The sequence below is a fragment of the Colobus angolensis genome, unplaced genomic scaffold (genome assembly GCF_000951035.1).
Source record: "Colobus angolensis palliatus isolate OR3802 unplaced genomic scaffold, Cang.pa_1.0 Scaffold255, whole genome shotgun sequence".
Lineage (NCBI taxonomy): Eukaryota > Metazoa > Chordata > Mammalia > Primates > Cercopithecidae > Colobus > Colobus angolensis.
In genome coordinates this window covers 1,656,788-1,678,505 of record NW_012115766.1, presented here as the reverse complement: position 1 = coordinate 1,678,505, position 21,718 = coordinate 1,656,788, and the positions used below count along the sequence as shown (strand labels likewise).

Sequence of the window (21,718 nt, the reverse complement as noted above, 5' to 3'; positions counted from 1 at the left end):
ATTTTTAGTAAAGACGAGGTTTCACCATGTTGGCCAGGCTGGTCTTGAACTCCTGATTTCAGGTGATCCACCTGCCTTGGCTTCCCAAAGTGCTGGGATTACAGGCGTGAGCCACCGTGTCCAGCCTCTAAAAGCTGTTTTTAAAGAACGATTAATAATATATATTTAAGTTTGGCTGTTATGGGTCATTTTTATTAGAGTTATTGGATTATTCATGCTTAATTTGACAGTCCTGCACAATACTTTCTCTCTGCCTGGAACGGTCATCTCCCCTTGTCCCTGGGCTGCACTCCCAGTTACATTCAAAGCCCTCGATTGGGTGTCACTTCAGTGAGTAAAGCCTTCCGGTACTTTCTCCCTGCCCCTGGCATCTCGGGATTTTGTGCTTGCATCCGTTACACTTGTGACTCTATATGGTAATAACTTGTTTAGGTGTCTGTCTGCCGTGAAGAGGGCAGGTAAACAGTGCCTTGCTCCCTTGATTTCTGACAGTTTCTAACATACACTAGGTGCTTAGTAAATGTAGGAAGAATAAATGGAAACCTTCAACACATAGCTTCTAATAGACTTCATGTCAGTAGACCAGCAGGTTCATTACCAAGACTGACAGGTCAGCCATGGCCCCCAGCTGCAGCCACCATTCAGCCTGACTTCCTCTCCCACCTACCCAGGTATGCAGGTAGCATAAGGAAGGCAGAAGGGAGGCCCTGTCTACACCCTCTACCTGCCTGGTACCTGGCAGCCCACCAGTTGAGATGCTGGTGAGGCATAAAGAGAAAAGAGTGGTATGGGATGGTGACTTCTTGGTGGAAAAAGAGTACAGTGAAGTCAGACTAGCCTTTGAAATTAAACCTACCTAGGTTCAAATTCCAGTTCTGGCCACTTACTAGCCTTCTAGGCCTGCAGACAGTCCAAGCCTCAGTGTCCTCCATGGTACAATAGAAGTGAAAACAGTGTCTATGAGTTTTATCTTTCAAAGACTACTTATGAGAGCTCACATGGAGAAACAGCTCAAGCCGTGCATGTAGCAGGCCGTCAGCACAGGCTGGCTGCTCCCATTTGGCTGCTCTTCCTCATGGTCATTGGCATGTCCTTTGTGGCCCTGGCCCCACCACAGAGTCTGGATCTTCTGGTGAGAGCCCAGAAGTAACTGACTGCCCACCACAGAGAGTTCTGCAGCCCTGGCACGCCGTGAGTAACCTCCACTGGGGACTCTCTAGCCACTTCTGAGAGAATACTCAGATTGCAGGAGAGAGACTAAAGAGAACAAAGCTAACTCCCGAGTGATAAAACTGGCTATAGGAGTGAAAGGCCTCAGATGTCCCATCCAATGTCCTTGCAGAAGATGACCCCTTCCCCTGAGAGGGGCTGATGTGCCGTTTGTTGTCTGTTAACAGTTAACTCTCTAGGATCTTTCACCACTCCAGCAGCAAGGCAGTGGGTTCAGGTTTCACAGCATCCACTGTCCAGAGAGCAACGCAATTGTGGAGAGAGGGAGAAGAAAGTACTAAAAATTAAAATGCAAATGAGCTGAAAGGTGGGGACAGGCATGGGCCCTGGGGGGACTCATTTGGATTTGAATTTCTTTTTCATCAGTGTATTAAATCAATCACCCTATGGAGCTTATCTGTAGTAATAATAATATAATAATTTTTTTAAATGCACACCTCCTATTTTGCTTTTTAATATTACATTTATACTTAAGAACTTTCTCAACCCTGATCAGATGCTATATGAAAGTAATACTTGAAGCAAAATAGGCATTACTAAACTATGCTGGAAATGAAATACTTTAGACCTGCTTTCTGCCTGTTATGAATCATTTGTCATTTCCTCACAATGTCTGTTTACTGTTTCCCAACATTTCCCTGTAAGTGTGAATACAATGTTTCCGTGTTTGGTTGGTTTTGGAAGAGGTAGGGAGGAGGTAATTGTGAAAATAATTTGGTTTTAAAAACAAGGAAGTGGTTTCTGTCGGTCCAGTGTGGACATTTTTCCAAGGGTCTCAATCATCATATTTTCTTCTTGTTGCTCATGAGAATATCATCATCATGTGTCACATAATGTCACCAAATTCTATAACGTGTGATGGAATTCACAAGAAAACAAAACTGAATTTATATCCCCTAAATATCACTGACTTTATATGTGACTCTGAAGTTCCCTGACAGATCTAGTCTTCTCTGTATAAGAAAAAATAAGCCAGAATCTTACCTTATCCTTAGGTAACAAGGAAAGAACTCCACACTATTTGGGGACCTGAATCCTAATCCCAGCTCTGCCACTCAACTAGCTATGCAATGCTAGACATGGAATTTCGGTTCTGTCAGCTCTAACATTGTTAGTTTTGGGTCTTTTATTTAATTGACATAAAACCAACTTAACACCACAGAGATAGGAGTATGTTATACATTCTACCAAGATTCTCAGATACATTAAATAAATTTAAAAATAAATCATATGCAATATGGTTGGCATTTTTCTAATATAACTTATAAAGAACTAAAAGCCTGCTATTGTTTAGGGGACATGCTAATTTCCCCTTAACAGGACAGATAGTGTTTTTCATGGATTAGGTTTGACAACCCAAAAAGCAGTAATATCACTGGGGAAAGCCAATGCGTAAGGACTGGAATTCTTTTTTTGTTGTTGTTAAATAGTTTGTTCTTTTGTTAACGACATTGTATAGGCTGGGTGTGGCGGCTCATGCCTGTAATCCTAGCACTTTGAGAGGCTGAGGCAGGAGGATTGCTTGAGCCCAGGAGTTGGAGACCAGCCTGGGCAACATAGCAAGACCCCATCTCTAAAAAAAAAAAAAAAAAGTTTTAAAAATTAGCTGGGTATGGTAGCATACACCTATGGTGCCAGCTACCTGAGAAGCTGAGGTGAGCTGATTGCTTTAGCCCAGGAGTTTAAGGCTGCAGTGAGCCATGTTTGTGCCACTGCGCTCCAGCCTGAGTGACAGAGCAAGACCCTGTCTCAAAAACGAAACAAAAAACACTGTTTGCTAGAAGTTCAGGGGGGTAAAAGTGTTTTTTGTTTGTTTGTTTTTGTTGGTTTTTTTTTTTTTTTTGAGATGGAGTTTTTCTCTGTTGCTCAGCCTGTAGTGCAGTGGTGCGATCTCGGCTCACTGCAACCTCCACCTCCCGGGTTCAAGCAATTCTTCTGCCTCAGCCTACCAAGTAGCTGGGTTTACAGGCGCACACCACCATGCCCAGCTAATTTTTTTGTATATTTTTTTTTTCAGTAGGGACGGGGTTTCGCCGTGTTGGCCAGGCAGGTTTTGAACTCCTGATCTTGTGATCCTCCTGCCTCAGCCTCCCAAAAAAGTGTTCTTATTTTGACACTGACACAGACACATTGAATCAGATTCTTCTTAATTATGTTTTTTGTTTTTCCCCTCAGGTAGTGTAGGAGGAGCAGTAACCTTAGGAAGCAATCTAGATTATGGAAGGATTGTCAGCTTTGGAGTCAGACCCATCCTTACTCATTCACTTACTAGTTGCATGACCTTAAGCGACTCACTTAACCACTCTTAACCTCAGTTTGTTCATCTGGTGATAAGGATTAATGAGTGATGTATATTAAGCTCTAGGACAGAATTAGGCTCAGTTGAGACACCTGACCAGATGTGCCCGCAGAGGAAGAGAGGTCCCATTCAGCATTTACTACTTTACTCTTCAGAGGCTCAAATGCGCAGTTTCCATGCTCTGTCTCAAGGAGCTCTGATCTCGGGAAGCAGAAAAGAGTTACACCTCTTGACCTTTTCCATCTTGTCCACACTGAAGTAATCTCCTTTCACCAGTCTGACAAACATGCAAGGAAGACTCAAACTCTGATTGGCACTAACCGCAAGCAAAAAGAAAAGCAGTGTTGATCAAAAAGATGATACAGGCTGAGCATCCCAAATCCAAAAATCCAAAATGCTCTAAAATCTGAAACTTTTTGAGTGCCAATGTGACACTTGAAGGAAATGCTCATTGGAACAACTCAAGTGGTTATGTATCTGCAAATATTTCATGTCTGAAAAAATCCAAAACCCGAAACCCTTCTGGTCCCAAGCATTTCAGATAAGGGATACTCAACCTGCACAAGCATCCATGCATTGGGAAATGGCATTTCAGGAAGAAACGTTCACACTGAATGATTACTTAGTTGATTTAACGTAAACATTCCTTCTGCTCCCCTCCCCCATTACCCTAAGGACCCACTCTCATGCCATATGTTTATAAAGATTTCAAAGTAGAGGTTTTCAAACACCGCATGTTCTCACTCATAGATGGGAATCGAACAATGAGAACACTTGGACACGAAGGGGAACATTACACTCTGGGGCCTGTTGTGGGGTGGGGGGAGGGAGGGATAGCATTAGGAGATATACCTAGTGTAAATGATGAGTTAATGGGTGCAGCACACCAACATGGCACATGTATACATATGTAACAAACCTGCACATTGTGCACATTATTAAAACAAAGTATCATAAAAAATAAATTTAAAAATAATAATAAAAGTAAAAAATAATAAAGTAGGTTTTTTTCATTAATAATCATGCATTATATTCTTGAAAATTGCTGAGAGTAGATTTTAAGTATTCTTACCACCAAAAAAAAGTCAGGCAATGCATGTTAATTAGCCCAATTTAGCCATTTCACAGCATGTACATATTTTAAAACATGTTGTACACAGTAAACATATACAATTTTTATGTCAACTAAAAAAATCAGGGTTGGGCACAGTGACTCACACCTGTAATCCCAGCACTTTGGGAGGCCAAGGCAGGCGGATCACGAGGTCAGGAGTTTGAGACCATCCTGGCTAACACGGTGAAACCCCGTCTCTACTAAAAATACAAAAAATTAGCCAGGCGTGGTGGCGGGCGCCTGTAGTACCAGCTACTCAGGAGGGTGAGGCAGAAGAATGGCATGAACCCGGGAGACAGAGCTTGCAGTGAGCCGAGATTGCGCCACTGCACTCCAGCCTGGGTGACAGAGCAAGACTCCGTCTCAAAAAAAAAATCAGTTAATGTAGTTAGAATATAAAAAAAGAAGCTGCCCCTTCCCCTAAATTTTTTTTATCATATATAAGTTGAACTTGACCTTTACAAATGGTCACTATTTTGCCTTGCAGAATATTCAGAAAAGGTTCTGCTTCCTAACCTGTGATGCAGCCAGTTACCTTGGAGATAACCTCCGGGGAATCGGATCCAAATTTGTCAGCTCTTCCCAGATGCTCACCTCCTGCTCTGAGTGCCCTACACTTTTTGTGGATGCCGAGACTGTGAGTATCCCAGTCCTGCTCTGACAGTGAAGGGCCTACGCAACCTACAGTGCAGAACTTCAGGGTAGCATGTTTGTGCTGTGGTTTGTTTAAAGACACCTTCAGTGTTGTGAGCAGCACTGTATTGTGATATGACTCCCAAAGGTCTGCAGTATATTTACTGCACGTGGCCACTCCAGGCCAAGGCAGAGCGATTTCACAGAAAAAGGAGAAAAATCTACCTCTGCTCCCTCTGCATCCTTGGCAACCGCTCTCTGATGACTCTGACTTTGACAGCTGTGCAGATATGGTCAGATAACCTCCTGGAGCTGACCTAGGCAGTGCCCATGATGCCAGGTTGCCTAGTCAGATGGGTCTTCAGAGGCAACATGTCAGTCAGTTTCCCCACCCCCAAGTCTCTAACAGAGAGTTATTGCCCTGTAGATTTGCCCAGCTCAAACTGCAAATGATAAGTTTAAAGGATAATCAAAACAGTCTCTGGCTGATGGCAAATCATGGCTTTATGCATGGAACTCTAACCATGCAAGACTGATGAGCTCCTGGTGGGTGGGAGTTGTGTGATACCTTTCTTTTCTATCCACCATGATATGACAGAATCATCACATGCTCAGTAATTACTGAGGTTTAGAACCAGTGAGGATGTGCTTAGATTTTTAAAAGTCTCTTAAGAGTCAAGTCCTTCCAAGAACCTGTTTGATCAGTAGCTGTCTTGTAGCAAAGAATACAATATGAAAAGTCATTCTGTCATAAATGACTTAAGGTATAGATTAAATACAAAATCAGTTTGAAAGTCTTTTTGGAGGTTTGTCTTCATACTGCTTGGAGTATTATTGGGTGATGACAGTAGAAGTCATGTATAAAATGGAAACCATATCTTAGTGTGGGCCTCTATGGAATACTTGGTATGTCTTACCTGCCTATGCTAATATGGGAAAGAGTGGATATTTTCTTAGGAGGCGTGCATTATCAAGCTGGGATTCAATTGCAGTTGCGGCTGATAGTTGAGCAAAATTCCAAATTTCACAGCTTATTAAAATGGATGGCACTTGTACCCCTTTAACATCACTTCTAAATATACTTTGTGTTGGTATCTCTCTAGTTGTTTTAATACCAGTTATTTTCCTGTCTTTAGCTCCTTTCATGTGGACTTCTGGACAAGCTCAAGTTCAGTGTGTTAGAACTGCAAGAATATTTGGATACCTACAACAACAGGAAAGAGGCCACACTCTCAGTAAGCGTTTGTGTTTCTGTGCACGTGCAGTCAGTTAAAACCAAATGAACCCAACCACTCTGAGTTCTTGGGAGGTGTTACAATGAACCTAAGACATGCTCTTTAGGGAGCAGAAGGCAGACTTCATCTTTTCCCTTGTTAAGGATTACAATTCCAATTTAATGGTGGTAGGACTGTATACAATATTAATTGTATTAAAAATGGTATCTACAAAAGAGAAATTCTTCAGCATTCACTTTTAGCCCTACCAAGAAATTGGGGGAAAAAAAATGGGTATCTGCTTGATACGTTACTTACCAATGTTATAACTTTTCCCAGAGATTTGAAATTGGTGATTACTTCCTTCCAGTGTTAGCCTTACCCAAAACTAGTTGTGGTGGATCTCCTCTCTATTCTCATAGCCACTCTTGGAGGCTGCATCGGCCAGTCCTCGGGGTTTCTCTTGGCCTCGGCTCTTGCTCTTTACTTTTTTCTTTCTTCGTAGATCTAGATTGTAAAATGTTAGAGACAGAAGTGATCTAGAAACCATCCATGCCAGCCACCTGTTTTCTGAGAGATGCACAGTTGGAGGCCCAGAAAACTCAGTGGTTCAATAATAATTGTATGTAGTATGTATTGAGCACTTCCTAGAATATGCCAGGCACTACAGAAAAAACATGGGTTTTGAAGTCAGATTGACTTGAGTCTAAATCACAGCTCAGTTATTTAAGGGTTAGTCACCTTGGATAAGTGACTTGCCATCTCTCATTTCAGATGCATCATCTGTAAGCCCTTGGTCATAATAACTAATTTGCAGGATTGTTGTACAGATAAAACAATTATACTAGTCATGGCAGCTATCATTTCCTGAGTCCTTTCTATGTATCCAACAACATGCTAAGAGTTAAATCTCTTAAATTATATCGTTTAGGCTGGGCGCGGTGGCTCAAGCCTGTAATCCCAGCACTTTGGGAGGCCGAGACGGGCGGATCATGAGGTCAGGAGATCGAGACCATCCTGGCTAACACGGTGAAACCCCGTCTCTACTAAAAAATACAAAAAACTAGCCGGGCGATTTGGCGGGCGCCTGTAGTCCCAGCTACTCGGAAGGCTGAGGCAGGAGAATGGCGTAAACCCAAGAGGCGGAGCTTGCAGTGAGCTGAGATTGGGCCACTGCACTCCAGCCTGGGCGCGAGACTCCGTCTCAAAAAAAAAAAATTATATCATTTAATGCTCACAACTACCCTGAGAGTTGCTATTGTTACCCTCGTTAGCTAGCTAGGAACTGGGTGGGATTGGAACCCAGAGCTGTGGGATTCAAAGGCCCACGCTCTTAACCACATCATGATACTGCCTTGAAAACAGAAATAATATCTGTAAACTGACCAGCACAATGCCACATAGAAAGAAGATGTTCATTGTAAAGTTACTGGTTTGGAGTTTATTGCTATTGCTGTTATTGATGTTATCTTGACCTGCCCAAGGGCAAGAGTTCTAACTTTCCACCGTAACGATTATCTTTGTCTTCTATTTCTGTGGCCTTTTACCTGCCACTGTTTTCAGGTTCTCAGTCATCACCCAGTAAAAGTAATCTTTTTGTTCTGGTTGGTGAACTAATCTAGCCTTTAATGTCAAGTGTGAACTTCAGTTCCTCAATGCTCATTGTTTTCTGCTCAAAGGTTCCCTTTCACACCTGTGTTAGTTACTATCCCAGATGCTTAAGACTGGCAGGATCTCTCAGTAGCTGAGCTATTACCATAATAACCTTCCTTATAGTAAAGGAGATCTGCCCCATAGCAGATGCAGCCACCGCAGCATAAAAGAAATAGGTGTGTCCAAGTCAGGTCATGTTGACCAGAATCACCCAGCGTGTGAGGAAGTATTGGTCCTGTCTTCTAACCCTAATCATATGGAAGATTTCTAGCCATAATATATTCTTTTATACATAAATTAGGAACAGTGTGGTGAAACCATTCCCTAGGGCAACACAGTATAATACTGAAATTGTATTTTTAGATGACCATCACTGAACCCATATAAACAGATACTTTTAATTTCCAACAGTTCATCTTTAACCCCCAAATATGACCCTTTTCAAAGATCATTACAGCACAATTTCATTTTACTGTCATTAGAACTTTAATGAATTTTTCCTAACAGAATTGATACTAAAAATGTTTTCAGAACATTGCTGAATTTACCTATGTCTGCCCCTCTCTTTCTGACAACAGTGGCTTGCAAATTGCAAGGCAACATTTGCAGGAGGATCAAGAGATGGAGTAATTACCTGTCAGCCAGGGGACTCCGAAGAAAAGGTAATAAAAGCCTGTTAGAATGGGTCTCTTGTGTGCTCTGACATTGTGTGTTAGTTTTGGTCTACCCAAGAAGCCTGGAACTTGAGAAAAGAAGAGGCAGAATGAATCACCCCAAACATTTACATGAAACCAACAGAGTAAGACAGAATGACATTCCAGCATGACTGTGTGTTGATGGGATTTTGGGGGGTTTGCTTCGTTTTGGAAAAGTAGAGGTATAAAATAACCTTTTTTTGCTGGATACTGTCTAACTATACTAATAATTTCCTAATAAATTTATTCTTAATTCAGATTACAAAGCCAAATTTCATTAATTCTTCACTGAACCACTTAGTTTCTTTAACTAAGGAAGTTTCTCTAGACCTATCAGCAGTCACTGTAAAACAGATTTTCTCATTTAGAATTGCTACACACCTCAGACCAGTGTGCCATACGATAAAGGAAATTAAAGGACAGAGTAGGAATGGATGAAAATCATTCTTTCTGCAGTCACGTATTGAGTGCCTCCTGTATAGCAATCATGAGCAACCGACAAGGCCTCTGCCTTTGTGGAGCTTCTGATCTTGTCATCGAGACAGACATCAATGAAACAGTCATACAGCTATTAACTGCAACAAGGACCATCAAGGACAGGAAAGAAGAGGAAGCTGAGAGATCACAGAGCAGGGCTGCCTGATCCGATGAGGAGGGCAGTTCTGGGAACGGTTCTCCATGAAAGTAACGTCTTGGCAGAGATCTGAAATACGAGATGGAGAGAAGTGGGCCTGTAGTCTGTGTAAAGGCCTGGAGGCAGGGAAACCAGGCCTTTCCAAGAACCAAGGAGAGCCCACGTGACTGACGGCACCGAAAGCCCCGTGGAGAAACGGTTGAGAAGAGTCTGGAGAACTTGGCAGAAGCCAGCCCATGCAGGGCTTTGGTGTTTAACAGCAATAATAAGCAAAAAAAGGGTTAACAGTGGGGATGATTAGATCAAGGTTCTCTCACTCTGTCTACTATGGAAATAGCTCAAAGTGGCAAGAGTGGTTAAGGGAACTTAGGAGGCTGCTGCCTCATCTAGGGAGAGAAGGTGTTACCTCAGAATTATGTCGTTACTACTGGAAAAGTGTTTTACATGGCACACCCTCTGGATGATCTGAAAACATCTTCCTGTGTTAGAAACAGTACTTCATTACATAAAAAGAATCCAGTAAAGTCTGGTTTCTGATCAGAGGTTTGGAGTGAACATTTTCAACCAAACACCAGTGGTTCCATTCCAATTTGGTGTTTGTTACTGAGCAAGTTTGCAGTCCTGAGAGTAACACGGTCCATGCCAGCATTGATTGAGTCCCTAGGTGAGCCCGTTGATAAGTTTTAGTGAAGAGATCAGAGACTGAAAAGCATACTATAAAGCTGAGAAATATCTAAAGAGGGCATTGAAGTAGAGGTTGCATTTCCACATTGCTGCCCTTCTTGAAGATGCACGTTTATATCTCACTTTATGGTTTACGGAGCACTTTCACACCCCTTAAGTCAGTTGATCTCTCTGGATGGGAAGCAGGGTGGTAGCATTTGCCCATTCTATAGCTGAAGACACCACAGCTTGACTTATCCAAGGCTCCATGGCTGAGAAGTGACAGGCAGAAATGTAGCTTAGACACAAAGTCTGTCAACATAGGCAAATAATAACTAGTTTGCATACATTTTTAAAATAAGTGTTTAATGGCTTATATAATGTCTCCCATAAGCAAAGCAGAATTGAAATATGCTGTTCAAAAATCACAATAAACTCTGGCATTTCCCTCAATCCCTATATATGCATCTGTGACATCATGTCTCAGATGATTTGTGACTTAGATTTTCACTAAATAACCTGTGCCATTAGCATATCCCAGAAGTAATACATTTTAAAAAAATAAAGTATTATCTAAGTTTCAGATTTTATGGCCACCCAGTAGTACTCATGGCTTGTCATTCCAGCCCAGCCCTCCCTTCACTATAATCTGCTGTTAAGACAAATTCAGGCCAGAGAACAGTTACCAGGTTAGGATTTACATTGAGCATAAATCTAATCTGGCTTATAGTCTAGTTTGTATAGTAGTATGTAAAACACAATTTGTTTTCTGAAAACTTGTCCTCAATCATCAAATTCTATTATATTCTCTATAACAGAACCTCAGACAGGAAAGTGCATTAATACTTTGCAGATTTCTATGAACAAGGGTTGAAACCAAATCTATTATGTATTTGTTTGTTTGTTTATAGCTTCTTGGTTAACCCTAAGGATAACCAGAAATTCCAGTTAACCTATCCTATTTCCCAAACATTCCAACTTTAAAATACGTATTTCTGTTGTGCTTGGGGTTTATTTCTATTAAGTTGTTTTACTTGGTTTTAGTTACTCCCTCCTTTTTACCTGGTTCTTCTTCACCTTCTTCAAACAAATATCTATCTTATTTTTGCTTATTGTTTTTTACGCATTTCCTATTCATGCACCTCTTTCGTTGCTTCTATTTTGTAGTACTTTTTCCTCTCCCTCTCTTTTCTTGTGTTTTTACTAAACCCAAGGACTCAAAAAATAGAGTTCATCTATTTATTCATTTGTTTAGATGTGACAACTCTGTTAGCATTACTATAAAGGCTTGAGAGTACAAAAGTAGAAAGAAGAAACCAGTGTTTTCGAGTACTGTACACATGTAATCTCATTTGATCCTTTACAACAATCCTTTGAAATCAGGGTTTTTCCATTTTGCAGCTAAGAAAACTGAAGCTGACAGGCAAAGTCTAAAGGCCATATTCTTTCCATTTGTCCACACTTTCTCTAGCTTAATTTTGGAGGCAAAACATACACATGGGAAAACACTCGAGAATAATTTCCAGCATATGTCTAAATGTGTAATATAGCTTTAGGAATCTGCATGAATAAGGAGGGAAGATGCATAAAACACCCAAGAGGGATGAGAGTGGGATTTACTAGGAAAGCAATAATGGAAGGGCAAATTCTGAGTCTGGTGTTTCCAACGTTTTTGCAAAAACCAACCAAGCTTTGGCCCCATTGTCAGTATTAGCTCAGTGTTTCAGAATATTTCCAAATGGCTCCTGGACACACTGGTGACCAGAGAACTCAAGCAGTGACCGGATGTCCTAAGGAAGATGCTTCCAGGCCTACAGGTGTAACAATTCTGGAGTCTGTGGTTGATCTGGAAGGCAAAGTATATGCCACCTAACAAAAGAGGTTAGCAATCCTAGCAAGTCAGGCAAGGCAGGGAGATTTGTTTAAGTCATCTGGATACTTGGTTACAGTCTCTGTTTTAATTGGTTAGTAGACCCTGGAAGTAGTCTGGCCACTGGGCATGCAGCTCAAACCTCACACTTCCTAATTCCACCAGCCTTGAGGCATGGCTAGGCACCATGCAGAGTACACAAATCAGGCAGCCTCGGCTCCCATCATAGGTAACACTCAACAAGGCCAGAAATGGGCTGTGAGAGAAAACTGAGGGAAAAAAGTCCTTACACATGAAAGGTGGGCCTTGAGGAGAAATGATTGTGTCTTTCCACTTAAATATCAAGATCTTATATCTAGAGATGTGGAGATAAAATTTTGCTGACTAGAGCTACCATTTGGCCTCCAACCCAAAACAAAACCGAACCAATGTCTGGCCTCAGAGCACTGCTTAACTTACCTCTAAGTCATTCTCTCCAACACTCCTGTGTAATCAGGTTCTCTGTCTTCTGGAATGATTTGATGTTGCCAGTTACTCTGAGCACACTGTTGCCTGAGGACATGTAGAATGTGGATAAGTGAACTTATAACTTGCAGAATCTATGTCTGGATATAAATAGCAATATGAATATACCGATAATTATTACTCATATCTGTTCTATTTCAGAGAAGTGTGCACTTCATGAAAGGATTAGTGCTTACCCGACTAAACCTAGCAAAGTAAATTCTTGAATAAAGATATCAGTCTGTCAGAGATGGTGACAGTGTACAGACATGCATATGAAAGCTTCTCAACCCCCAAGCCCTACCCAGTCTGGTCCGGTCTTTGCCAGTAGAAAATTCCTAGTAATTCTTAACAGATGATTGAAGTGAGGATTGCCGTAGAATTGTTTGTGGAAGACAATATATCTCTTTGTTGGGTGCTGAATACTTATTTTTCCAATTTTTCTTCTATTCTTAAAGTTGCAGACATAAAAATAATGAAGAAAGTATATGCACTGGTGGCTTGTGAACTATAACCAATTCACAGATGTGTTAAGCTTGCACAATATTAACTGACCTTGCATTTAAAAATTTTAAACTTCCACACATACGGCCAGGCCCGGTGGCTTACACCTGTAATCCCAGCACTTTGGGAGCATGAGGCGGGTGGATCACGAGGTCAAGAGTTCGAGACCTTCCTGGCCAACGTGGTGAAATATGATCTCTACTGAAAATACAAAATGAGCCAGGTGCAGTGGTGGGCACCTGTAATCCCAGCTACTTGGGAGGCTGAGGCAGGAGAATCACTTGAACCTGAGAGGCGGAGGTTGCAGGGAGCCGAGATTGCACCACTGCACTCCAGCCTGGGTGACAGAGCAAGACTCCATCTCAAAAAAAAAACAAAAAAACAAAACAAAACAAACTTTCACACATACACACATACTCAAAACAGAATTCCTGGTGTCTCTAAATAAGAAGATCTAGCAACACTGGGCCTGCCTTCCTCGGTGGCAACAAGGAGCTAGCACTAAGTATAGACCCATATGGACTCTCCACCATCCCTCCTGCCCAGTGAGTTCCTAATGCTCAAGGCAGGAGCCAGGCACCAGTCATCATGATGTTTGGCCTGTTGCTTTTCTTATAACAGAAAAATATTTCTCTGTACGTAAGTCTCCAAAATGAAGAATAAAGCTAGATAGAAAGGGCTTGAGTTTCCAAAAAGAAAACAGGAAAGACTATTATTCTTTGCATATGCGAGAAACAGCTCTGCATATGCAAGCACCTGTCTGCTGAACTCGCTTTCTGAGGGATATATTGGAGGAACATTCTCAGCACATGTTCAAAACAACAAAACAAACCATGTTTCTAAGAAAATTATTTCCAATATTTGGGAAGTGTATTTTGGGGAAGGCTCTTTTTTAAAGACAGCCATTATTAGTCAATGATTTGGGCTTCTTGGTGATAGTAATACCAGTTCTCCTAGAATAAGGTGCAGCATACACTAAATAGGACATAAATCAAGGCATGGGATTTGCTTGTGTCATGAGATCACTTTCATTTGCGGACACTGCTTTAGTAGTGTTTTCTCAGCCTGCACATATCAAAAGGAGAAATAAATCTCTTCATGACTTAAAATCAGCATCTCCAACTAAGGATTTTGGTTTCCATTGACCTCTCCATCTCTTGTGAAATTCATTCTGGAGCGGCCACTAGTCGGTGGTTTAAGTGAACATAAATGCAGGTCAGGGAACAAAGTCTGCAGACCTCTCAGCTCTGGGTTCTGCAGGCAGTGGCTTTAGTCTCCTTATAGTTAATTAACAGTTCATCATCCAGTTCTGCAGAGGTGGCCCCAGAAAAGCTGGAGATGTTTCCACATCATGTATTGTTGATTTTAGTTAATGAATTCATAATTCAACAGATATTTCTGAGCGTTACTTGAACATTTGACTCTTTGAACTCAAGGCCAATAATTTACATTTAGCCCTACTACGTTTCATCTTCTTATATTCAAATCATCACTCTGTTAGGGTCTTTTTGGACACTTACCTTCTCGGTTACGTATTTTCTATCTACATAATCTATGGATGAGGAGCCTACGACCTCTGTTCTTATACAAATGGAACAAGTTAAGTGTTGAACAAGACAAGACTTTTCTCCAGTTAAGTTATCATCTATTAAACATCATCCTTCAGATATAGTCAGTCTGTCCTCTAGAAGCCATATTCTTTCTCATATTGGCTAAAGAAATGTCTGCTGAAGATAGCTTACAGATTTCTTGAAAAAAGTAAATACCTCAGGATGTGTAATCTGTATCATAGCTGTATTTATCTTTCAAAGCTTTGAGAGATATTTATGACCAAGTTCCAAAAAACTACTTAACAAAGTTAATGCAGTAGCCATCAATGTGCCAGGCCCAAGCGTTATTAGGAACAAGTGAGTACATACTATTCCCACCTTTTAGGAGATGTCATCATTAGGCTAGGTTATTTAAATGTTATCTCATTAATTTAAACGCAGGACTTTCAGAGATTAAATGAGATGAAAATAATAGCTGTTGTAGTACACTGTGGTTCATCTTCTATCATATCAAAAATGTCTTAGATTTTTACTGACTGGTTATGTCATAAGCATAGAATCCAGCTGAGAACAGAAGACAGAACCCAGCTATGGCTATGCTACTGTCAATCAGCAGGAGTTCAGTTATTCTGGGCTTTTAAAAGCTATGCATTCCTCAATTGTTTATGATAAATTCTTAATATCTTGGCTCCATGATCTTTTTTTTCCTCATTTTGAGAAAACATACCTCTAAATCCAATTTTATAAATCAAGCCATACCAGGAGAGCAGGAAGGGGGCTTGAAGAAAATCCTTGTGACTAAATAAAACAAGGACATTCCCACAACATGTTCAAAAGAACCTAAAGTCACCAAAACACAGATAAGTTTATGAAGACTTCTCAAGGGATTATTTTTAGAATGTGGATACAGAAAAACATTAGCACGGGATGGTGGGACAAGGGGAATTTTAATACTTTCCATAAAATGGCCCCCCAGAAAGGCTTTTTTCACTGTTTTTGGAACTAAATGTGAACTAGGTCCCATCCTGTGGCCTACAGAAAGATTCTGAGATAATAAATATCAAGGAAGCCTGAACTAGCCTACCTAAAAAGGAATGTTTAGGAAGAATCCTGAGAACTGGCATTCATCACAGTTGGCCATCTCCCAAGAAAAACACTATTTTGTGCCCTGAGAGCTGAGTGGGAGGAATTCATTGACAATGAAATTCCTTAGCGCCAAGCTGGAGTCGAAAAGTTTCCTCTGCCTTTATTGAACAGAAAAGGTTTTACTTGAACTGATTTGATGACCTCTTTGGATTATAACCTTGTTTTGGAAAGCAATAAAAAGCCATTTTCTTCACTTGTAATTTACTCAGCACTTGCTTCATTTCACACTTCTGAAAAGTAAATCCCGTGGTAGCAAATGTTTACTTCCTAAACTGCATACTAAACATTTCAGTCATATTTGATGTTGTCAAAAAGTCTTCGCACTGGAAATTCTGCGTCTATATAGACAAGACTCTCCCTGTGTGACTATCTTATATGACATTGTATTTCAGAACAGAAAGTTTGATTTTAGAAACCTCTAGATGTAAAGTTTTCTTGAGAATAGTAAATACCTGAAGCTGTGTAGTCTCCACATCAGAGGCTTACAGGTGTTTGTCTTCCAAACTTTGAAAGAAATTTATGGCCAAGGTCCAAAAAACGACTTAGTAAACATAATATAATATGCATCAATGTGCCAACCCCACATGACAAGCAAGTGATAAGTAAGGGAAGAAGAGACCCTTGGAGGATAGGGTAGGGCTTGTTGGTGGCAGTCCTTTAATTACATGTGTAGATACTAATAAATAATAAGTTGATAGTTTCATTTGTTCTTATTTACTGTACCTTATTTTCAAGTACAATACATTAAAACGATGATAACTCAGAGGCTTTTTGAAAGAGCTTTAAAATAAGGGGGTTTTATTGGATTAGAAACTGTTAGGTCCTTAAATATTTTGAAAATTCAGAACCAGATATGTTGATGCATAATTAGTAATGGTCATTAATTTAAAAAAAAATACATTCTGTCAAGTTTTACTTATCTCTTTCCACATACCCAAACTTTCCATAAACCAATTCTATGATATGGTGACATCAAAAAATGGTAGCTGCTGGCCGGGCGCAGTGGGTCACGCCTGTAATCCCAGCACTTTGGGAGGCCAAGGCGGGCGGATTACAAAGTCAAGAGATCAAGACCATACTGGCTAACAAGGTGAAACCCTATCTCTACTAAAAATACAAAAACATTAGCTGGGCGTGGTGGCGGGCACCTGTAGTCCCAGCTGCATTGGGAGGCTGAGGCAAGAGAATGGTGTGAATCCAGGAGGTGAAGCTTGCAGTGAGCCAAGATTATGCCACTGCACTCCAGCCTGGGGCAACAGGGCAAGACTCCATCTCAAAAAAAAAAAATTGTAGCTGGTGTTGAACATGGAGCAGTTACAATTTTACATTATTTTACACTATTAGTTGTAGATTACTTTTAGAAATTGTCTATTGAGTCCAGGCATGGTGGCTCACACTTGTAATCCCAGAACTTTGGGAGGCCAAGGCGGGCAGATCACTGGGTCAGGAGTTCGAGACCAGCCTGACCAACATGGTGAAACCCCATCTCTACTAAAAAAAAAAAAAGTTAAAAAATTAGCCAGGTGTGGTGGCATGCACCTGTAATCCCAGCTACTCAGAAGGCTGAGGCAGGAGAATCACTTGAACCCGGGAGCGGAGGTTGCAGTGAGCCAAGATCGTGCCACTGCACTCCAGCCTGGGCGACAGGGTAAGACTCTATCTCAAAAAAAAAGAAAAAAGAAATTGTCTGTGGGAGAAAAAATTGTTATAAAAAGTAAAATGCAAGAAAATTACCTATCATATTTCACACTTGTTTGAGGGTATACAATGTTTAGTCCTTTGAAATTAAAAATTATAGTAGTCCTATAAAATACTCTCAATGTGCAAGACAATCCAACTAAAGAAAATACCATGTAGATTGTTCACTATATTCAATGTTAATTGGAAGGTCATAGTTTAGTAGATATGAAACTGAACATATTAAAGACTCTGCCTTAATACAAAGCAATAGTCTAATTTGTTGGGGGCTATAATTCTTCAAATAACTAAGCTGGCTTCCTCTCAGTTTTACTGTGTTCACATATTATGCACTCTCATACACTAAAATCTTCAAGCAATACAAGTTTTGATTTTTGGTCTCTAAAACTGACTAACAAAATCTAAACTGATTAATCAGAGAACCTAAAAAACATTATGTTTTTTCAGTGATATGTTTCCCATTAGAGCTTGTTTTTAACTGGAACGCTATGCATGTTGAATGGGTACAACATTTGCAAGATTTATCAAGTTTGGGTGAGCAATGCTAATACTGCTGACGGTTCTGCTCTTGGAAAAGGGCTGTGCTTTCTGTTGCATGCAGACACTGACCCTGTACTTTCTTTCCTTTCCTTTGTTTCCTGTGCCATGCTTGCTGTGTAGCAAATGGAATCTCTTGCAGTAAGTTAACTTTCTTTCATACTCTTTGTCCATTTAGGCATGGACCCATAACAACCCTTATTTTTACCGTTACTGTTATATCTCTTAGCATGTTTTCCCTTTCTCATTTTAATTTATTTTATTTGGTAGATTAAGACATGGCAGTTTATTAGTAGCATTCTGGGCTGCTTTCACCCCAAAGTAGAAACCTACATTGCTATGAATTCTCATACTATCAGTGGAATATTCTGGGTAATAACTACCATGATTTGGCACAGGAAAGTCAGAGTTTTCATAGCTAGGTTTCACCCTAAATTGTGAAGGTAATATTGTTTTTAAACAACATTTTTTTATTTATTTGCAAGTCTCTGGCAGTTATCTTTTATACCAGATTTTTAAAGGTTCCCCTAAAGAGAAGTTTAACGACTACAAAATACAATATTTTACTAAAACAACCAAACATCCAGTTCGAGTTAATTAGTCAGTGTAGCTGCTTCTTTAATCTTAGGCTGGTTACCGGTATTGAGAGATCAAATAATCTAGGCAGAACTGGTTCTCCCCTAAAGAGCAGGGAAGGGCTAGGAAGAGAAAGGAAACCATTCAGCATAGTCTTAGCATGAATTTTAGTAACTTTTAAGATTTAGGATCAAAAATCTGTTAATAATATCAATAGAACATTCTTCCTAAAACCTAAATTCTTGTGATTTCTCTCCTTAAACTGATTGGGGGAAACAGTTTTAAGTCACCTTGGAAGCTCTCAATTCTGAGCTGCCTTCTTTGTAGTCCTTGGTAAAAGAAAGGCCCTATTTATCCTACCCCATTTGAAAACTGAACAGTGAAGCATTTAGTTTAAACCACATATTTAACTCACTTTCACTGGTGACTGCTGGCCATGAAATTCTGTTGAGCGAAGGCTGTTCCTTTCCTTTCACAGAATCCCATCCACTCACTACCTGGGAGCAAACTCATTCTTGGAATAAACTAGGCAAAGTGTAGAGGGTACAGCTCCAAGTCTAGTCGATCACTGGCATTGGAATTATTATTTTTCCCTCATAGTATACATAAACTATGTAAAGACCATACTATAGGGTACAGAGGCACAAATGTGCCCCTGAAACATTTTAAATTCCAGAGGTATCTATGTGGCTCAAGGGCCATTGTGTATGATTACTTTTTGATGTCCTTTCCACAGAAATTTTCAAATGTGTTCGTAATTTCTTTTTTTCTAAGCATTTTTTGGTCCCTTTTTATCTCTCTTTAATTCAACAAGCACTTACTGAGCACAGAGTAAACGTATCATCAGTAAGGCTGTTACAGGACTCTGGAGGACCATGTGACTCTTACATTTACAGGGGCCCAGGCGTCTACTGAATTTATAAGTTTAACACCTAGAACTGCTTAATGTTTTGCCTTTCAAATATGCTTTTAATAAAAGGAAATTTTTCTTTTTAAAAATAATGTATAGCTTATAAAAAATGAAGACAACCACTCAGCTATAATTGGTAGGTATTTAATTGGCAAATATAATGGAAATTTGGCTGTCTACTCAGTCCCTTTGTAGTTGCTACTCTCTAATTAGTCATCCATTACACAGACTATAATCGAAATTATACCGTGGATTTCTCACTGATATTTAATGACTATATTTTGTTTTTCTGTTTTATTTGGAATAACAGCTGGTTATGTTTTCTTAATTAAAAAAAAAAAGTTTGTCTCCATTGAGATTTCACTAGTTATATGGGAATGATCCTTAATAACTATTTCTTCCCGTGCAATTTCTCTCTTTAGCAATTGGAACTGTGTCAGAGATTATATAAGCTACACTTCCAGCTGCTATTGCTTTTTCAGTCCTACTGTAAGCTCATCGGCCAGGTGCACGAAGTTAGCTCCATGCCAGAGGTGAGTCTACATGCTTTCCAACCCCACGTCCCACCATGAAAATCATTTCTTTTGTTCTTTCCCACTCCACCCCATTTATAACTGCCCAAGTGATTGTATTCCTGCATAATTATTTTGTTCAAGCACAAGTCTGAAATAAACATGTCCTGTATGTATTTCTATTCTCATTTTTAAAAGCAAAGTCAGGAGTAGGTATGGAAAGTGAGGTGCCTTAAAATTTAAGAATGCGTGTAGGAGAGAACCTTCCTGTGGGTTATGCACTAGGTGCCTTGCTTGCATCTCCCTGATCCTGGCCCTGGGGCTGGGCATCCTTATTTGAAAAGTTTCCATGTGTGCGGGTTTTCTTCCTTACATTCGTTTTTCATATCTGCCCTTACCTTGAGGTAAGAAGGAAATGTCTGTATGATGTGTTTGGTTCTCTTCAGTTTCCCTGCCCTACTTAGCACCAGGATGTTTTAATATTTTAAAATACTTAAAATGAAATAATTTTTACTGCTGAGTGAGCCAAAATTTTTCTACAAATGAAGAAATACTGCTGCAATGTAGTCAGTGGAATAATGGTTGTGTGTACTGGATACTAGAGAAGCACAGAGGACTAATGCCTCATTTGCCTAGAGGTAAGAAAGGTTGAAACTGAAGAGCTTGCTGGAAGAAACCACACCTGAGTGGACTCTCAGAGGGTGAGTTGGAGTGAGGGAGGAGCATTCCAGTAAGAACAAACAGCATGGCCATAAGCCTGATGGGAAGAAAGAGAAAGGAACTACAAGCTACTTGGTATTGCTACAACAGAAGGTGCACCAGAAAGGAACTATGAGATAAGGCAGAAGAGAGAGGGGTAAAGGCAAAATCATAAGACATGCTGCGCCTAGGTGTTTTTCAAGTAGATCTCTGTGGCAGCTATGTGGAGGGTAGATCTGATGACAACTAGACCAGAGACATGGAGACCAGTGATGAGGCTGCTGAAATAGTTCAAACAGAAGGAGAGAGTTTGAACTGGGACAGAAGTCCTAGGTATGGAGAGGAGGAAGGAAATGTGAGACACAGGACAAAAGATCAATGAAACTGATGAGGGGATGAAGGAGAAAGAAGAGTTGAGAAGAGGATGACACTCAGGTTCCATCTTATATAAACCAGGTGACCAGTGGCGCCAAAGCTGAGACAGGGATATAGAAAGAAGGACTGAGGCAATGCTGTGTCCAGACAGTCAAGCCTTCTGCCGGCTAGTCAGTTGCTGCATACTGGACCAAGACCTGGCTTAAATAGTGACTGACATCTTGCAGGTGGTTAGATGTGAGGTCAGGGGAGAGATCTGGACAAAAGGCACAGATGTGATTGTGAAAAAGCAGAAGTCAATTAAACCATGCCAATGACAGCAGAGAAGTGAGGATGAAGCCTGGGAAACCTCACTATCTAAGAACAGAAGAGGAAGAGCCGCAAGAGACAAACTACAACCATTTTACCATTTTTTTATTACTCAGTTTGAAAAAAGGAAAAAACTATACAACTTTCAAATGCTTATTTCAAGAGAGTAGGCCTTCACAACCAGTTTTCCTCTATTCAATTATAAGTTGTCAGATAATGGGAATCAACTCTTTTCTTTTTTATTTGCCACATGGTCAAAAAGATACTTTTTTTTTCTTTTTTTTGTTTTTTCTGAGACCAAGCTTTGCTCTTGTTGCCCAGGCTGGAGTGCAATGGCACAATCTCAGCTCACCGCAACCTCCTCCTCCCAGGTTCAAGTGATTCTCCTGCCTC

General features: G+C 40.3%; 1 protein-coding gene across 2 annotated transcripts in view; it reads left to right on the top strand.

Annotated features, from left to right (window-relative positions):
- The window catches only part of FRY (furry homolog (Drosophila)), a 272,464-nt gene that overhangs the window by 245,085 nt on the left and 5,661 nt on the right, over positions 1–21,718 (top strand). For both annotated transcript variants that reach the window (XM_011946910.1, XM_011946909.1), the window contains 4 exons: positions 5,131–5,280; positions 6,413–6,511; positions 8,722–8,805; positions 19,853–19,963. In XM_011946910.1, the coding sequence (XP_011802300.1) occupies positions 5,131–5,280; positions 6,413–6,511; positions 8,722–8,805; positions 19,853–19,963 (444 nt within the window). The remainder of the gene's footprint in view (positions 1–5,130; positions 5,281–6,412; positions 6,512–8,721; positions 8,806–19,852; positions 19,964–21,718) is intronic.